Source organism: Lethenteron reissneri, chromosome 21 (assembly GCF_015708825.2).
Source record: "Lethenteron reissneri isolate LAM-NWPU_2019-01 chromosome 21, ASM1570882v1, whole genome shotgun sequence".
Taxonomy (NCBI): Eukaryota; Metazoa; Chordata; class Hyperoartia; order Petromyzontiformes; family Petromyzontidae; genus Lethenteron; species Lethenteron reissneri.
In genome coordinates, this window is record NC_083799.1 from 12,703,092 (window position 1) to 12,722,965 (window position 19,874).

The window sequence follows — 19,874 nt, forward strand, 5'->3', positions numbered from 1 at the left end:
GCGAGCGTGGGGAGCAATCGTGTCGCGGTTAGCGCACTGCGCTACGAACCTCGCCACCTAAGTGCAATTGCCGCTCACGACCAATACCAGTTACGATTATTTGAACCGGTCTTTGACCTCCCATAGGTCGACTCAGCCTCAAATGAGTAAATGGTGTGATGTGTAAACATCGCCATTAGGTAGACAAAGGCGGCCGGGCGTGGTGTTGACCACCCACCCACTCGTGTGCTGTGCTGGCCTTCATAGTTGTTCGCTAACAGCACTTGCCCTTACAGACTGTTACAGACTACATGGGGGATCTTTGTCTTTTGCGTGCGAGCGTGCTGATCTGGGAAGAGTGAGTCAGTCACTTCCTAGTCAGTCAACCCATAACATCCGGGCCTCTTCCCGTGACCTCCTGTCGGCGAGCCTTCGACAACGTATTGTGACCTTAAACTGCACCGAGCCTTCATATTCTTAGGTCTAGCTATCGTGCTGTGACCGTTCCACCTGAAGAAGGAAGCTTGTGTTGCCTCCGAAACGTCGTAATTTTTATTTTATTTTACTTTTATTAATTTTAATTTTTCTACGTGACTTTACCAAAAAAAACCTAAGAATATGAATCCTTGCTTCAAATCTAGAATGCACCTAGCCTGGCACAAGCACCGTGGTGACGTCACCGCCACATAGTGGCGAAAGACGGCGGTGGCTGGAGATCAGTTGTTTGCCGTTGTCGCGGTGCTTGTTCACCGAGCGATCTTGTCGCTGCAGGCCATGGCGAGGAGGGGTTCTCCCTGGAGGACGCCATCCCACGTCTGTGGCTCCTGGCAGCGGCGGGCCGGCACCGTGCCCTCGCCGCACTCCAGCTTCGTGCGCAGCTGGCCCCGAGCACGCCGCCTCGGGTGCCGGTCCGCGCCGACTGCATTACCAGCGCGAGTCGTCACCATCATCGTCATCATCATCATCATCCGTCACGTGGTGAAGCACGCAACCCGGTCATCATCATCATCATCCAACACGTGGTGAAGCACGCAACCCCAGTCATCATCATCATCCCACACGTGGTGCAGCACGCAGCCCCGGTCATCATCATCATCATCATCCGTCACGTGGTGCAGCACGCAGCCCCGGTCATCATCATCATCATCATCCAACACGTGGTGAAGCACGCAACCCCAGTCATCATCATCATCCCACACGTGGTGCAGCATGCAGCCTCAGTCATCATCGTCATTACACACGTGGTGCAGCACGCAACCCTGGTCATCATCATCATCATCATCCGTTACGTGGTGCAGCACGCAACCCCGGTCATCATCATCATCATCCGTCACGTGGTGCAGCACGCAGCCACGGTCATCATCATCATCCCACACGTGGTGCAGCACGCAACCCCGGTCATCATCATCATCATCCGTCACGTGGTGGAACATGCAGCCCCAGTCATCATCATCATCATCATCCGTCACGTGGTGGAACATGCAGCCCCAGTCATCATCATCATCATCATCCCACACGTGGTGCAGCACGCAACCCCGGTCATCATCATCATCATCCGTCACGTGGTGGAACATGCAGCCCCAGTCATCATCATCATCATCATCCGTCACGTGGTGGAACATGCAGCCCCGGTCATCATCATCATCATCCCACACATGGTGCAACACTCAGGTATAATTGGGTCTTGAAATAATTCACTGCAGAACTAAGCAACTCAGCAAGTTGGTAACTGGATAATCCAATAATAATGTAACTAGATAATTGTGGAAAAACTGGGTAACGAAGCAAGTAGGCGATTAGGCAACCGTGCCACTAGGTCAAGCTCTACCCCTAATACTTGCCATAACCCTGGCCTAAAACCTAAATGTTCAGACCGCTGTACACGTGACCCTAACTCTAAACCCGTGCCTCGTGCTAACCAGGTCCCCCCGATGTTTCGCTGGTCGTCCAAGTCTCACTCTCGGCCGCCGTCCGCTCTACGCGGAAGGCAATCCCGCTTCGCCATGTCCACGCAGGGAAATTAAAAACGCAGGGCGTGAATTGAATTTGTCAATTATCGGAGTTACGTCGAGATTCCCATCAGGGTTATTATGATCCATGACCGTTTGAGCAGCCGAAGAAACCGAGTATTGACGTCAAGCGGGGCGGCTGGGAACGCGGGAGGGTTCGTGATTGGTGGGCGAGAGGCCCGGAGTGGTCTACCTCCAACCGGTTCTCATCCCCATTCTCACTTGACGCTCCACTTTTCCCGACGGCAGCCTCGATCCAATGGGAATGAGTTCGATTCCTCGTCATGGGTGCTTGAAGCCTCTAATGAGCATCGGCCCGCGTGTTCGGCGGATGGGAACATCGGTGCATTGCGGCACGGGGAGGTCAGAGAGCGACACTTTTGGCAGGGTAAAGTGTGGGTCTATACCTTCCATCGATCCCTCCTATTTTGTTTACTCTCCTTTCCTCCACCATTTCATTCCTCCCTTTAACCCCCCCCCCTCCCCCCGTGAATCTCCCACCATACGCATCCTTCACCTCGTCATCAAACAACTTGGGCCCAAACCAACCTCTTTCTCGAGTTCTTTTAACACAACAACAACAACAACCCCCGTTCGCCACTATGTGGCGGTGACGTCACCATGGCACTTGTGTCAGACCAGGTGCAGTTTCAGGCCACGTGAAGTGTCGAATGCTCGCTGGCAGGTCACAGGACAGACCCAGGTGCCATGGGTTGGCTGACTGAGATGACTGGCCGATGCAATGCCTGTGCCCCCTACTGTGCCAACTTGCTGCGTTTTAGACGGCCGGCGCTCCTCTCGTTGTTGTGAGCGTCGCTCCTCTGCCCTCTGTTTTTTCTGGAGGGCGACTCTCTCCAACTGCCCAGTAACGTCCTTCACGAGCCTTCTCCCCAGAGGCCGATCTTGACACCGCTGGTACCAGTCATTTGCAAGTTCAATCAGCTCAATATTCTCGCATACATCACAACATCTCCTCTCTAGCTCGTGCTGCGCCCGTTTAGTTGCCTCTATCCGGCCAAACAAAAGCTGTCTGGATATGCGGTGGGCATGTGTGCTTCATGATCCAGCCAACATAGTCTGCCTGCCCGAGGAGCTCAGCGATGGGACTGTGTCCAACAGCAAACAACCACAAAGTGGCGGCGAGGTTTAACATGGCGCTTGTGCCAGGCTAGGATCACAAAGGTAAAGATCCCCTGTATAGCCTGAACAGACTGTTGGGGCAAGTGATGTTAGGGAGCAGCTATGAAGACCAGCACGGCACACGAGGGAGTGGACGGCACAAAACCACGCCCAGCCGCCTTTGTCTCCCCAGTGGCGATGTTCCCACAACAGGTACTCATCTTTCCCTTCTACGTGACTTTACCGAAAGAACCAAGAAGATGAATCCGGGCAGTCACGAAAGCTTTAAATCGAAATTTAACAGGTACTCATTTGAGGCTGCGTCGCCCTAGCGAAGGCCCCCATGCCCGATTCAGATAATCGTCACCAGTTGGCCGTGAGTGGGGGTCGAACTCGGGTCGCCAGGTTCGTGATGTTTACACACCACACCAGGTAATAATTTTGAGGCTGAGCCGACCTAGGGGAGACCAAATGACCGGTTTAGATAATCGTCACTGGTGTTGGTGGCCGTGAGAGGGAATCGAACTGGGGTCCGCCGGGATTTGATGCACCACCGTCGACGAGCACGCACCCTCCTTCTCCTGCGTGGAGAAGAGCCGGGCGTCCCCGCACGGCGCCGTGCTCACGTAGAGATGCAGCCTCCAGCCGGGCCGCAGGCGGTAGCCCCCGCCGCCTGCACGCGCCTCCACCACCGAGCTATCGCGCTCGCTGGCCACGGGGCTGTGGGGGGGGTGAGAGCAGAGCAGGTAGGGGAGGGGAAAGGGGGATGATGGAATTGAGAAGACGGAGAATGTGACTTTGTGGGGTTAGATGTTACAATGGGCACGTGGGCTAGGATGGGGTGGACGAGGTGTAGGCCGAGGTGGTGTTGGTGAGGGCGACAACTTATTTTGCACGTACGTAGACAAAGAAATGTAAGACAAAAAAAGTTATAAAATGAATGTATTTTCAATCTAGATTATTTAAAAGTGCATTGCCCTGGTGGTGATAATACGTTGTTGCATAACCACACAGAGTTTTAACATCTAAATCTTATCTATAAAAGGCAGTATTTGTCTGTCCGTCTGTGTCTGTCTCTGTGTGGACGCACACTTGCGAAGGATTTGGCTCACAAACCGTGTTTCAGTCGATGTGTGTGTGTACGTCAATGTGTGTGCGTGTGAGTCCATGTGTGTGTGTGTGTAAGTCCATGTATGTGTGTGTAAGTGCATGTGTATGTGTGTGTAACTCCATGTGTGTGTGTGTGTAAGTCGCTGTGTGTGTGTGTTCGTCGATGCGTGTGAGTGTGGGTTGATGTGTGTGTGTGTGTGAGTCGAGATATGTGTGTAAGTCGATGTGTGTGTGTGGGTCAGAACAGGCCCTGTCTGCACAGGATACAACCCTGATGGCGTTTTTTCTTTGGGGCCAAAGTGACCCATTTGCTGCCAACCTTCTCGATCATAAAGTTCCCTCCTACGATACATGGGCTGCAAAAAAAAAATAAGCGACGTGCTGGTGACGGTGAAACTGATGCCTTAGGAAGACTCTACATAGTGCATCCCAACAATCAGGAGTGCTACTTTCTGCGAATGCTGCTCCACCTGGTCAAAGGGCCAAAAATTTTCCAAGACCTCAAAACAGTGGAAGGAGTTGTCTGTGAAACATACAGGGAGGCATGCGATCTCCGTGGAATTCTTGACGATGAGCAGCATCTTGATAAATCTATGACAGAGGCTTCTGTTAGTCAGTTCCCTTCTCAGATGAGATCGCTCTTCTGCATAATTATTCACGTTTGCAGCCCATCTAACCCCATGGGACTCTGGGAAAAATGCAAAGAGGCCATGAGTGAGGACATCCTCCGCACAGCTCAACGAGAAAATCCCAAACTCGAGGTGACCTCTTCTGATGTCATCTTTAACCAGGCCCTCATCCTCCTTGTAGACAAACTTCACTCCATTGGCGGAAAGGACCTCACGTCTGTTTGAACACGTAGGCTTTCGCGACCAATACTATTCATAATCAACGTTTTTGGGCTTAGATCGCGTTATTTATAAATGTGTCGTAACCCTCCACAACCCGACACGGCCAATCAGTAAAAAAGTGTCACGTTGACAAAAGACAAATAGTTCACTGCTTTAGCCCACCGGTGTGTTGAAGCAAGAAACCACAACATTTACAATTTTTGAGTACGACGTTTCGCTGGTAATTGCATCCAGCATCATAGGGCAATTCGCCAGAATGGTGAGGCTCTGCTCTGTCTCCCGTTCTTATATAGAGCAGCAGCAGGGTGACGTCTATCGGACTACCAACACCCTCCAGTGACAAGCTGCATGCCCTTGGCCAAGAAAACCTACGCAAAATATCCTATGATGGTTTACAGCTTCTAAAATGTATTGTGGACAATAAACCAAAGCTGATGGATGCACAAAGAGAGGCCTACACGAAAATCTCGGAAGACATTGAGTCTAAAAATGGAGGCATATTTTTCCTTGACGCACCTGGTGGTACTGGGAAGACCTTTCTTCTCAACCTGCTCCTGGCTAAGGTTCGCCAGAGGGAGAAAATTGCTCTGGCTGTGGCATCGTCAGGGATTGCGGCAACTCTGCTTACTGGAGGAAGAACTGCCCATTCCACATGCAAGCTTCCATTAGATCTATCCCGACAAGAAAAGCCTGAATTGAATTAAATGATGACGTCACCCTGATGCTGCTCTATTTAAGACCGGAAGCAACAGGAGAGCTTCACCATTCTTGCCCGATGAAGCTGATTGTAATTATCAGCGAAACGTCGTACTACTCAAATTTTTTTATGCTGTTGATTACCGGTGGGCTAAAGAAGTGAATTATTTTGTCCTTTGAAAAACGTGACACATTTTTTACTGTTTGGCCGTGTCGGGTGGTGGAGGGTTACGACACATTTATAAATATTGCGATCTAACCCAAAAACCTATATTATGAAGAAAACCCTCTTTGCAATATTTCAAAGGGGACTGGCCTTGCACAAGTCCTGGTTAATTGTGAATTGATAGTGTGGGATAAATGCACCATGTCCCACAAGGGAGCATTTGAGGCTGTCAACACCACTTTGCAGGACCTCCGCGACAATTCCAGGATTATGGGTGGTGTCACTTTTCTCATGGCTGGTGACTTCCGACAAACCTTACCTGTGGTACTTCGGGGAACCAAAACTGATGAGTTAAATGCCTGCATCCAGTCATCGTTCCTCTGGAGGCACGTAATGAAACTGAGACTAACTACATGCGTGTATATCTCCACGGAGACCAAGAGGCAGGAAACTTTGCTGAAGCTCTTCTTGATATTGGGAATGGAAGAATTATTTCTAAAGTCACAGATGGAGTTATCACCATGTCTAAAGGCATCCTTTCGTTGCACTTCTCAAGAGAAACTGGAGGAAAAAGTGTACCCAAACATGCGACAACACTTTCAAGATGTTCTCTGACTACGGGAGAGGGCCATTTTGGCTCCTAAAAATGATGCTGTTCACAGAATAAATTCTATGTTGTTGCAGAAATTATATGGAGAGCACATGTCCTACAAATCTATTGACTCAGTGTTGGACCATGACCAAATTGTTCACTCTCCTGTTGAATTCTTGAACTCTCTGCAGATCCCAGGGTGTCCCACCACACAACTTGCTACTAAAAATCGGGGCACCTTTCCTGCTCTTGAGTAACTTGGACCCACCTAGACTTTGCAATGGCACTAGGTTGATTGTGAAATAATTACATAAAAAATGTTCTCAAAGCGACAATCATTACAGCCAATTTTAAAGGTCAAGACGTCTTTCTCCCTCGCGTAACTATAATCTCAAATGACACAGTCTTGGAATTTAAGAGGCTTCAATTCCCCATCCAGCTCAGCTTTGTGATGTCCATTAACAAGACGCAAGGACAATCTTTAAAAGTGGTGGGACTGAATTTGGCAACTCCATGCTTTTCTCATGGCCAGCTTTATGTTGGATGCTCGTGCGTAGGCAATAAAAAAACATTTACATTACTTTGCACCAGCAGGCAATACCAGAAACATCGTTTACAAAGAGGCTCTTTCATAGGGGGGTGCGAGACAGCAAAAAGTGCCACTTGCATTATTTTGCAGAGCCCCTATTTTGTGTTCCATTACGTTGGAGAGGGCTCTTGCTTCTGTCGGGGACACGTGTGCTGCTTTACCCCACGCCTGCTGAGGGGCATTTCAGCTGTCGGCGAGTACTCGCGCGTGACGTCACTGCACATGAGCCCCCCCACCCCCCCTCATTGAAAATCATGAGCGGATGACGTGAGGCACCCCCCTCCTTAATAATCATGAGCGGATGACGTCACTCCACATGGAGCTCCCCCCACCTCATCAATAATCATGAGCTGATGACGTCACTCATGTGGACCCCACCGACCTCAATAATATTCATAAGTGGGTCAATATTTTCGATAGAATATTTCAGATTAACTGCAATATACACCCGCCCTTGGGCGGACTATAGGCGAGTACATCATGATGGGTGGTATTTCGGGACAATGGCTCTCTTCATAGAGGAGATATCGCTATGGGCAGTGCTTTTGACGATGGGGTTTTATGTAGTTTTGCTCCACAATACGTGGTCCTAAAAGCCTATTTGCGAAAGGGGCCGTCCATAAATGGCGTCACGCGATTTTGGACGATTTTTGACCCCCCCCCCCCCCTTCGTCACACGGCCTCACAAAAAGTCAGACCCCCCATCAAATGACGTCACAAAGCTCTGCCCCCCCCCCCCCCCCAAAGAAAAAATATAAAACGTGCTTCAAATCGCTTTAAACTGTTGTCATTGTCGTGCGTATTTAATGTGGCGTTATATTTATTTAAAGTTGCGCATTTTGATGTGACGTCACATTTCTCAACCCCCCCCCCTCACACCTCGTCACACATCGTCACAAATGTCTGACCCCCCCCCCTAGGTGCGTGACGTCATTTATGGACGGCCCCAAAAAGGCGTGAGTGTGTGTGTGTGGGGAGCGGTAGTGTCGCGGTTAGTGCTACGCTGCGCTACGAACACTGCGACCCGAGAACGAGTCCCGCTCACGGCCAACACCAGTGACGTTTATCTTAACCGGTCCCGAGCCTCCCGTAGGTTGACTCAGCCTCAAATGAGTACCTGGTGCAATGTGTAAACATCGCTATTAGGTAGACAAAGGCAGTCGAGCGTGGTGCTGGCCACCCACCCCCTCGTATGCCGTTCCGGCCTTCATAGGTGCTCGCTAACAGCACTTGCCCCAACAGTTTGTTAAGGTTCTTAGGTTTTTTCGGTAAAGTCCACCTGAAGACGGAAGCTTGCGTTGCCTCCGAAACGTCGTGATTTTTTATTTTATTTTTATTTTATTTTTATTAATTTAACAAAAAAAATTCCTACGTGACCTTACCGAAAAAACCTAAGAATATGAGTCATTGCAGTCACGAAAGCTTCAAATCTAGAAATAGCCTGTTAAGGCTACACGCGGGTGGGGGTCTTTGTCTTGTTTGTCTTGTGTGGCGACTTGCACGTGGCGTGGCTTTCCCGCTGGCAAAAACACGTCCATAAGCAACGGGGACTCGAGTTACGAGCTGCGGAGTGGTCACTTACCGCTCGCTTCACGGCTCCCCGCGGACCCGCGTGTCGGCGCGAGTTTTACTGGGGGGCCGCGACACGCGCGCGAATATCGGAGAAGAAATAAAATCAAACGCAACCCGCCTTGCGCTCGCTCGCTCGCTCTGTCTCTCTCTCTCTGTCTCTCCTCGCGTTCGCGCGCGCGCTTCCGAAGCTTGTCGCTCTCGATACGGCCCGAGCGGGCGCCCTGGGGATTCGAGTGTAGGAGTAAATCTGCTCAAGCGATCCTCAGCCAGTCTCGGGGAGCGTTTGCAGCGGGCTCTTGCCGACACACCGAATATACTCTTAGTTCTTTCGGTAAAGTCACGTAGGTAAAAAAATGAAATTAAAATTAATAAAAAATAATAAAAAAATAATAAAAACAATAAATCACGACGTTTCGGAGGCAACGCAAGTTCCGTCATCAGGTGAAACTGTCACAGCAAAATATCTGTATCAGTTTCACCGGATGACGGAAGATTGTGTTGCCTCCGAAACGTCGTGATTTTATTGTTTTTATTTTTATGTTTTTTAAATTTTTTACCTACGTGATTTTAACGAAAGAACTAAGAGTATGAATCCTTGCAGTCACGAAAGCTTCAAATCTAGACACACCGAATGTTCGGGGGCAGGTGGCAGTGTAACGGGCGTGCGTAAGTCGCCGTGGAGTGCAGCGTTCTTCATTGCAAGGCCAATGCTGGCCACCGCCGTCAAAGCCAAATAGGTTTCAAATGTGCGGCGGCGCTCACACCGATGTCTCATCAGCTGAAGTGGATCCCCTCTGAAAGCTCGCGGGGAACACTGGTGGAGGAGGAATTTAAAAAATATCCGGAGATAAACCCACATCTCGCGAGTTAGCGAGCGCCTCTTGAGGTCGACACGATGCACGACGAGGTGTCGTGGTCGCGCGCAATCGCTTTTGTTTCCCCAGCAATGATGTTTACACGCGACATGTGATAACCATTTAAGGCTGAGTCGATCTAGGAGAGATACCAAAAAACGTGTTCGGATACCGCTCGCCGCAGATGTTAACCGAGGTCAGGAATTGAAGTCAAGGCGCCCGGGGTTTGCGGCGCTGTGCGCAAACCACTGCCCAACCGCTCCCCACAAAGACGAAGACACACAGGCTCCCTCTCTGCCACCCACTCCCCACTCGGTCGCTCCCAAACACGTGGTCACACACGTACACGGCGTAAATAGCACGCACTGTGCACGCGGATTGTCACGCTTGACGGTCGCAAGTTCGACAATAGACGACTTCTTTTTAACACCGCGGTGGAAATTCTTTGGTTCTTTCGGTAAAGTCACGTAGATAGAAAAATAACAATAAAAAATGAAGTGAACGAAAATAAAAATAATAATAAAAATAATAATAAAAAACAATAATGTAGACTGTAGCCTGGTTCTTAATCGGAGTGAGTTTACTGGCAATCTATAATGTAGACTGTAGCCTGACCATTAAGTTTGGTGAGTGTACTGGTAGTCTATAATGTATACTGTAGCCTGGTTAAAAGCCTCGGTGAGCGTACTGGCAGTCTATGATGTAGACTGTAGCCTGGTTCTTAACCTCGGTAAGTGTACTGGCAGTCTATGATGTAGACTCGAGCCTGTTTTTTAAGCTGGGTTGGATGTTGCGGCCTCTAGCGGCTGCCAGGTGCATGTGCCGCTTATGAATCGAAAACATGGATTTTGTTTTTGTTTTTCACGCACGAGATTCAACGCGTGCGCTGTGCGCTTAACAATCAACGTTCAACCCATTCATCGTCGAATCGTGACACCCCTCGGTGCGCACGTGGCTGGCGTAGGCGAATGGCTCAACTCGTGGCGTGCGGCTGCATAATCCGGCACGAACAAACAGGTGCGCCCCATACCGATGGCGTCAGCGCTAAATCACACGGACGTCCGCTAAGGAGCTCACCGGCCCATCAGAGATGTCGAGCTGAATACAATTCCTGCTAATCCAACGAAAGTTCATGGCTCTCAATGACACGGAGAGGTCAACGGACCCGTGGATGCGCATGCATGCTTACGCGTTCGCTCGCGCGCTTGTCTGTGTGTGTGTGATGCAGTGGGGAGCGGTAGTGTAGCGGTTAGCGCGCTGCGCTATGAACCCGGCGACACGGGTTCGATTCCCGCTCACGGCCAACACCAGTGACGATTATCTGAACCGGTCCTGGGCCTCCCCTAGGTCGACTCAGTCTCAAATGAGTAGCTGGTGCAGTGTGTAAACATCGCCACTAGGGAGACAAAGGCGGTCGGTCATGGTGCTGGCCACCCAACCCCCTCGTGTACCGTTCCGGCCTTCATAGGTGCTCGCTAACAGCACTTGCCCCTACAGTCTGTTAAGGCTATATCGGGGATCTTTATCTTTGTGATGCAGTGATCGGTGAGCTGCGCTTATGAACCCCGGCCGCAACCAGTTCGATACACGCTCAAGGCCAACACCAATGACGATTATCTGAACCGGTCATGGGCCTCCCCTAGGTCGACTCAGCCTCTAATGAGTAGCTGGCGCGGTGTGTAAAGGTCATCATTTGGGGGGACAAATGTGACTGGGCGAGGCGTTGGCCACACGACTCATGACGTTGTACACCATGCTGACCTAAATAGGTGCTCGCTAACAGCCCCTGCAGTCTTCATATCAAACACACGGCGCTTCCGTGAACCGCACAAAAAAGTGCCCCTGCACGGGGGTGGTTTACAAATTCGCACGTGTCCAAGTTATCTCGACGGTAGGTAGGTAGGCAGGCAAAGAGATGAGCAGATCAGTAGGTAGACATCTGCTCGGGCAGGCAGGTAGATAAATGAATCGGTAGGTGGCTAGTTAAGCTAGGCAGGCATGTGCGTACGTTGGCCACCATCGTTAACTTAACACGCGATTGTCCTCGGGTAGAAAGAAGTGCACCATCTGACCTTTTGATTGTAACAGAATGTTGTTCCCTTTATTTATTTATTAGTGGCTTTGAAGGTTATTCCTGCATCAAATGCTCGCGCTAATTAATGAGAGGCGGATCACTGCGGGACTTCCACAACACCTGTTCCTCGGTGCTTTACCAGGCAGAGCGGAGGCGGGGTGGGTGGGGGGCAACGACGCCGCGCAGACGGCGACCCCCAGCGCGTCGACGATTCGAATCCTCCATCCGTTCTTGAGCCGTCTCCTCAATTTCACATCGGTGTGCGTCCACCGTCAATTTCCACCCTCGGCTACCAACGCCGACCAATCCACCAACCCCATTTGCCTGCTCGCCACAATCATTCAAATTCGTCAAGCATGCTGATGCATGTGTGTGTGTGTGCTTGCGAGATCAATGATCGCAATCGGAACACCGAGCCATTTGGAATCTCACCGCGCCAGATAAGGAGGGCCCCGATGCTCTAGTTGGAGGGGAATTTTACCCCCCTTCAATATACGTGATGTTTTTTGCGTGCGGCACAATAACTTAAAATTCTAATTCGCAAAGTCGCGGACATTTAATATAAAACATTGCCCTTTATCGGGAAGCGACGCTCACGAGAGTCGCGTTCCAGTGTCTGTGAAATGTTGTCTTTGCAGGCGTGTGGTGATGGTGGGAGGGGAGGGGTTGGGGGTGCGGGAAGAGGGTGGGGGGGGGGGTCCACTCAATACCGGCCCTCACGCCCGGACAATAAATTAGAGGTTAGAGGTGGCAGAGGTGGCGGAGTGACTCAGGGAAAATTGCACGGAGGCCAGTACCACCGAGATCCTGGGTTCAAATTCGGGTTATCGCCTGCCTGTGCTTGAACCGAGTTGCAATTTTCAACCCGAATCAACCAGACAAAACTTCATCCCATCTTCATGGATGTTGGTTGAACTTCTTTCGCACCCTACGTAGTTAAACGCGCTAATCAGAGGTGCGAGGAAGTGCAACAAATCTAAAAATATAAAAGTAAAAAATTGTCTGTTGTGGGTTTGTGTGTGGGTTTGTGTGTAGGTTTGTGTGTGGGTTTGTGTGTTGGCACGCTTGCGAAGGATTTGGCTCTCCATCAGTGGAGTTTACGTGAAATAAAAATAGGCAGGTACCATGCCGTAAGCCCCGCTGTGAGCAAGCGCTATTCCTTTTTCACATCCGTCAACGTTAAATTAGTTTAATGAGCGATTTAGTGCGATTTGTGTGCGTTAATCTTTATTTATTTATTTGTGACGCATGCACGACCATACCAACTCACGCACCTTTGGTGGGGAGGACTGCCCATGCCAAGTCGCACGACTTCGGTGGGAGTGAGGGGGACATTTTATTTAGTGTTAAAAATGCTATAAAAATATACACTAAACGTTCAGGTAAATTCTTCACTGTGTCATGTCCCCCCCCCCCCCCCCACCCCGATGCGTGCAGTTACTACGATACAGTCGGTAGATGCTACCACTATAGGCCGTAGATATTACAGCCGGGGAGATCGTGTCTGGGGGGGGGGGGGGTCAGGGGTAGCTGCCCAGCCCCAGCCTGCCAAGGTGCCACCTCGGCCGGCTGGACAATCTAGGCGAGGCCAGAGGCTCTGCACGGGACTAGGCCTCACCACGCCACTCTGTCAGGTGAGTACTTTGTGCTATAGAGTCGATAAATACTGCTATAGAGTCAGCATGTACTACTGTAGTTATAGCAGGTACCACCACAGTCAGTTTGCATTGCTGTAATCATAGCAGCAACCACCACAGTCAGTATGCACTGCTGCTAGATTTTTAAGAGTAAGTTTGAAATATTTTTTGACCCGGGCAACGCCGGGTACTTCCCGCTAGCTAAACATAAACAACAGTTCTAAAGAAATTCTTTTTAATCTAGATTTAAAAGTGCATAGCTCCAGTGGCTTCAAATATCTAAATCATCAGCCACGGTAAATCCAAGATATGAAACTCTTCCCAGGCCCGCCGTGGTGGCGAGATGTTAACTCCCTCGCCTGATATGCCGGGGGCGTGGGTTCGATCCCGACCCCTGAAGCCTGCGTGTTTAGAGTTCGCATGTTATTCCTGTGGTCGCGTGTAGTTTTCTCCGGGTCCTCCAGTTTTTCTCTCCACCTTTACAATCAATGTGTGTTTAGAGTTATTTGGCTGCTATACATTTTCACATGACCATAAGCCACTTCGTTGAGTTATCATTTGTGGCCAGGTCGCTTCTGAAAAAGAGCTATGTAGCTCAGTGGGCCTTACCTGGTAAAATAATAAATGAAATCGTTTAGTTCAAGAGTTTCTCACTCTCTCACGATCCCAATATACATCCAGCACATGCGCATGGGCGGATCTCGTCGATCCATTTCCACGGCAGATACCTCATATTTAAATGTTTTTTTCATTTACCAGGTAAGCCAAAATCTAAACGCGTGATGTTTATTCTAAATGTGGAGGGAAAAAACCAGAGGAACCGAAGAAAAATCCACGCGACCACTGCGATAGAAGAACAAACAAACTCCAAATATACAGCAGCAGGCGTCAGAGTCGGAATAGAAACCCCCGACCTACTGCATACCAGGCGAGGGAGATAACATCTCGCCACCGAGATGTTATCCATCTCGGCTCCCTCGTTCTGCCCCTCGGTGTAATGCCAAGCATTCACCTCCCCATGTTACAAGTGGAATATAATTGGGGGTGGTTTAGGACAATATATGAACAACTAGCTTTACTACCCGGCTTCGCCCGGGACTTGGATTCTTGTCTTGGATTAATTTCATATTCCCTTATATTTCACTGAAAAACTCTGATAAAAATTGATGCTTGCAAGAAAAGAAAAAAATCCGAAACAAATCAATTTAACTAAATCGGATGTTTTTCACTGAAGAAAATTTTAACCTTAACCCACTTATACATAAGGTCGATTTAGGCAACTCGGGAAGGGAATGACGTGGCGAGCTGAAATAGTCGCGTTCTCTTAGAAATTCCAGACAGCAGCATCAGCTGTGCAAATTTCATGATGTCGGAGCTCAGCGTTCGAGAGTTTTTGTTGCTTCACACAAACAGATGTTGTTTCTGCTTTATATTAAAGAGCGAGCTGAAAATAGTCGCGTTGACTTAAAAAATCGAGACAGCAGTGCCGCGCATTTGTGCGGGATACACGGTCCTATGCGGAGGGTGGGGGGGTGCGTGACGTCAGCAGGCACACTGCGTGACGCTGCCGCATGCGGGTGACATCACAGATGTGACATCACAGATGTGACGTCACCGCTCACTTGCCGTGCAATATATTATATCCATTATTGCGCTCCCCCCCCACCAAATTACAAAAGTCTATTTTTATACGTTTTGCATTGTGTACATTCTGGAAACTACCGACATGCCAAATTTAAAGTGTGTTGCATGTTGGGAAGTACGCTAAACATTTCGAACAGATCTTATTGGTTCTTTCGGTAAAGTCACGTAGAATGGAAATAATAAAATAATAAAAATAAAACATAATAAAATAATTCTCACGACGTTTCGGCCACAACGCAAGCAGCCGTCCTCAGGCGAAGAACAGGTCTGTCAGAAAGACAGCGTCTTGAGGACGGCTGCTTGCGCTGTGGCCGAAACGTCGTGAGAATTATTTTATTATGTTTTATTTTTATTATTTTATTATTTCCATTCTACGCGACTTTACCGAAAGAACCAAGAAGATGAATCCCTGCAGTCACGAAAGCTTTAAATCGAAATTTCGAACAGACACACACATTCACAAATTCCCCTTCTACACATATTATAAAGTAGATAAAACCCAACGCAGGAGTTTTTTTGCTGACGCTGGGCCAGCAGCCTCGGGCTTCGTCCAGCCACGCGCGCGCCACGTCCTTGGTCACTGCCCCCCCCCCCCCCCCCGATCCTGAGTGGCGGTCCGAGCACCTGTCTCTTCTGGCGGACATGGCGGTAGAGGGGGGATGGCTCCGTCCACTTGAATTAGGCGCGACAAGGCGCGCTACCCTCCCTGAGCTCGACGACGCTTTTGCTCGCGACGCTGGGGGCAAACGTGTAACCAGAAAGTAAAAAAAGAACATCTGGCAGCAGCCACGAGACGCTCGCGGCTGCCAAGATGCACATTGTGCTGTGTGTGAGGAATGTCGCGGTTTTTAGCATGTTTTTTTATATAGAAAAAAACTGATTACGGTGAATTAGACGAGATACCGGATATGCTCTAGGTTCAGCGAGCCGCACGCGTATCCCTGCGTACGCGCGCACGTGTGTGTGTGTGTCCGTGCGCGCTTGTGCATGTGATCGTGCCAGCTTGAACTTCATACTCCAAAAGTATTTGTGCCACAAGGGCGTGCGTGTTTGTGCATATATTTCTATGCAAGCGTAAGCACGCGTGCGTACAGGCACATGTTCCCACAACAGCTGCTTGGCCTTTAGGCAAGGGTGTCCGCCTCGGAGCAGTTTTCCCTTCCTGCTCTTGTATCTAAAGTGGTTGGCACCACCACCACCACAGGTCCCATTGCCTCCACCACCAGACACATCACCTTCACCGCCACTCACACCACCTTGTACCACATTCCTTCCACTGCAACTCTGTGTCTCTCTCTCTGTCTCTCTCTCTGCTCATTCACTCACCAGCTCGCAACGTCCAGAACCGAGAGCAGATGGCGTGTGGCATTGACAGGAGACTCCTGCACGAGCGACCGCTGGGCGTCACAGGTGATGAGCAGCGATGTTGCGATTCGTCTTCTTGGTTCTTTCGGTAAAGCCACGTAGAAGGAAAATAATAAAATAATAAAAAATTAACATAATAAAATAATTCTCACGACGTTTCGGCCACAACGCAAGCAGCCGTCTTCAGGTGGAGAACAGGTCTGTCGAGAAAACAGAGTCTGAATGACTCTGCATTCTCGAAGACGGCTGCTTGCGTTGTGGCCGAAACGTCGTGAGAATTATTTTATTATGTTTTATTATTTTATTATTTTCCTTCTACGTGACTTTACCGAAAGAACCAAGAAGATGAATCCCTGCAGTCACGAAAGCTTTAAATCGAAATTTGATGTTGCGATTGTCGATTTCCAGTGCTGCCCGTCACGGCCCCGGCGCCCCACCCCCCTTCTACTCACTGCATCAGCTCCACCTCTGGGTGTTTATGAAGACGCACAAGGCATGACCTCACCTTGCGTAAATGAAGGCTGCACTGTTTTAATTCGTACGCACAATGCTGATGATGATGATTATAAGGCTGGATGAACCAGACTGCTGCTGCTGCTGCCCGTGTACAATATTTTGCTGCTACTGCACATGCTACTGATACTTGTGCTGCTACTGCTGCTGCTGCTGCATATGCTACTGATGCTGCTGCTGCTGCATATTCTACTGATACTTGTGCTGCTGATGCTGCTGCTGTTGTTTCTGCTGATACGCGTGTATTATTATATGTTGCAGCTGCTTCTGCTGCTGCTACTGATACTGCTGCTGCATATGCTACTAATACTTGTGCTGCTGATGCTGCTGCTGCTGTTGTTTCTGCTGCTACCCATGTATTATTATCTGTTGCTGCTGCTTCTGCTACTGATGCTGCTGATTCTGCTGCTGCTGTTGTTTCTGCTGCTACCAGTGTATTATTATCTGTTGCTGCTGCTTCTGCTGCTGCTTCTGCTGCTGCTTCTGCTGCTGCTACTGATGCTGCTGCTGCTGCATATGCTACTGATACTTGTGCTGCTGATGCTGCTGCTGCTGTTGTTTCTGCTGCTACCCGTGTATTATTATCTGATGCTGCTGCTGCTTCTGCTACTGATGCTGCTGCTTCTGCTGCTGCTACTGATGCTGCTTGCTTCACAGCACGCCGTTGGTGCAGGGTGGCAATCTGTGAGCGTTTCAGCTGAACTCCCCGTGCATCACTCCCACTCCGAACCATCCGTTTGCCTGTGCGCTTTCCGGAGACCAGGCGGAGGACGAAGGGTGACCTGACCAACAACCGACTATTCGGAATGTGGACCATAAATCTAAATATGTATTTATACTGGAGGAATCCTACGAGCTTTAAAAATGTGTTTCAAAGATGTCGAGTATCAGGACCGTGAGAGCTGGTGGAGTCTTCACCCAGTGGCTAGACCACGGCTTTTGATGCTGCTGCTGATGCTGCTGCTGCTGCTGATGATGATGATGATGATAGGGTGCACGTAATGGCTTTACGTGGCCCATGCATTGCATAGCAACGTGAAAACAGATCTGATTCTGGACTTGAATCGTGACAACGATTTGCGGGGAGTGGGGGCGAGGGGGGTGACAGTCGGGGCGAGGGGGGTGATGGGTGGGGGGGGGGGGCGTGTGGACCATTACACCCCCGAGTTCACACAATGACAAAACGCTCTCATTCGCACCTTCACCAAACGGCCTCCCTTCCCCACACCGTCGCAACACAAACCACCGTTTTAAATGATCTCCGTGTCTACGTCCGATCCCATCCTCGCAGAATTGAGATGCGTTCGCATCTGTGCCCCTCACCCCCAGCCCAGCGATCCCTCGTTGCGTCGTAATTAAAGCCGTTCAGTCACGTGGCGATGGATTAGTTCATTGGTTAACGTCGATGACCGCGCTCGCGACACGAAGGCGCGGAATCGTGCGCGAGTGGGGATCGAGTTCTGGCCTCGCGTACCTGTGTAGAGTAGCTCCGACGGACGCACTCGAAGATGGAGATAAGTTAAGGGCTTTCGCCAGGGTTTATTAAAGCTTATCAATAATACACAGCAGGGTACACAACTCCCAGGGGCTAGGGGTCCTACTCTGAGTCCGGGTCCCTGCCGGCTAGCTCTGGTCTCTCTCTCTCTCTCGTGTCGGATCGTTGACTCTGCCGACTCCACCGAGCGGAGAGAGAAGCACCTCTACGGCTACCACCGGCTTCTCCCCAGACTCACCACTCGATCCCTCTCTCTACCCCTGGTTCCCTCTTCACCCTGCTTACTCTACCCGTTCACACAGTGACCCCGCTTACGTCACGGGGTATCCCTTAAGTACCGTAGGAGACGTGACGTCATCGCACTGAACGGCACACCTGACGTCACGTCCCCATTTTACTCCTCTACACCTTCTTGGTTCTTTCGGTAAAGTCACGTAGAATGTAAATAATAAAATAATAAAAATAAAACATAATAAAATAATTATCACGACGTTTCGGCCACAACGCAAGCAGCCGTCCTCAGTTGAAGAACAGGTCTGTCAGAAAGACAGCGTCTGAATGAACACCACCAGGCTTGGCAGCGTATATTTAAGCTGGGTTGGAGGGGGAAGAGCGCCTACACCTGTAACGGTGCATGCACGCGATTGGTTCGCGCGGATCTCTGCGCGGCCACTCAAGGCGCGTCACATTCCACCAGCATTGGAAGGGGGGAAAAATGGAATCGCGACTTCCAATTTTGATCAATGCATTGGATCGCGAAGGTGGCGACTCAATGGAACGCGGTCTCTGCGCCGTCGATCGGCGTTCCTCTCGGTCTCCCCCCCCCCCCCCCCGCTGCTCCACACTCGCCATCGCTCGCCTCTCCGTGCTGGTGAGCAGGGAGAGGCGAGTGAGCCAGAGATTGGGGAGTGTTGGTGGTGGTGGTAGCGGCACGGGTGGTACTGGTGGTGGCTGTGGAGGAGGCTCGTGAAGGACGCGACTTGGTCAGTGGGAGGCAGTCGCCCTCCAACAACAACGAAGAGCAGAGGAACGACGCTCACAACAACGATCGAAGCGCCCGGCGGATAAAATGCAGCAAAGTTGACACAGTAGGGGGCACAGCTGCTGCATCTGCCAGCCATCTCAATCCGTTAGCCCATCGCACCTGGGTCTGTCCCGTGACCTCCTGTCAGCGACCCATCGACACGTCACGTGGCCCTCGGAGTGCACCTGGCCTGGCACAGGCGTCGTAATGACGTCACAGTCACTTGGTGGCGAATGGCGGGTATTGATATTGGTGGCTGTGGTGGTTGGTGGTGGTGTTATGCCTACGGAAGGCGATGCGTTTCCAGTGGTGACGTTGGCTGTAGTGGCGACAGCGGTGGTGGTGGCGGTGTGCGCTGCACCGCAAACCCGGCGACCCCAGTTCACCGCTGACGATAATTTAAACCACTCCCGGGCCTCCCCTACGTCGACTCAGCCTCGGATGAGGTCCCTGGTGCGGTCGGCGCGTGGTTCCGTCACACCGACTCCCACGTGTGGCGTGCCGGCCTTAGTAAGTAGCTCGCTAACACCACTTGCCCCCTCAAAAGCTCTATTAAAGCTACACGGAGGGGGCGGGGGGGGGGAT

The 19,874-nt window shown here is 50.4% G+C and overlaps 1 protein-coding gene across 3 annotated transcripts in view; it reads right to left on the reverse strand.

The window, feature by feature from the left end:
- The window catches only part of LOC133345252 (double-stranded RNA-specific editase 1-like), a 212,762-nt gene that overhangs the window by 41,072 nt on the left and 151,816 nt on the right, over positions 1-19,874 (reverse strand). For all 3 annotated transcript variants that reach the window (XR_009755426.1, XR_009755425.1, XM_061555846.1), the window contains exons 6-7: positions 3,679-3,827; positions 730-898 (exon numbers count right to left, since the gene is read on the reverse strand). Coding sequence is in view for 1 of the 3 variants with exons in the window: in XM_061555846.1 (XP_061411830.1) it covers positions 730-898; positions 3,679-3,827 (318 nt within the window). In the remaining 2 variants the exon portion in view is untranslated. The remainder of the gene's footprint in view (positions 1-729; positions 899-3,678; positions 3,828-19,874) is intronic.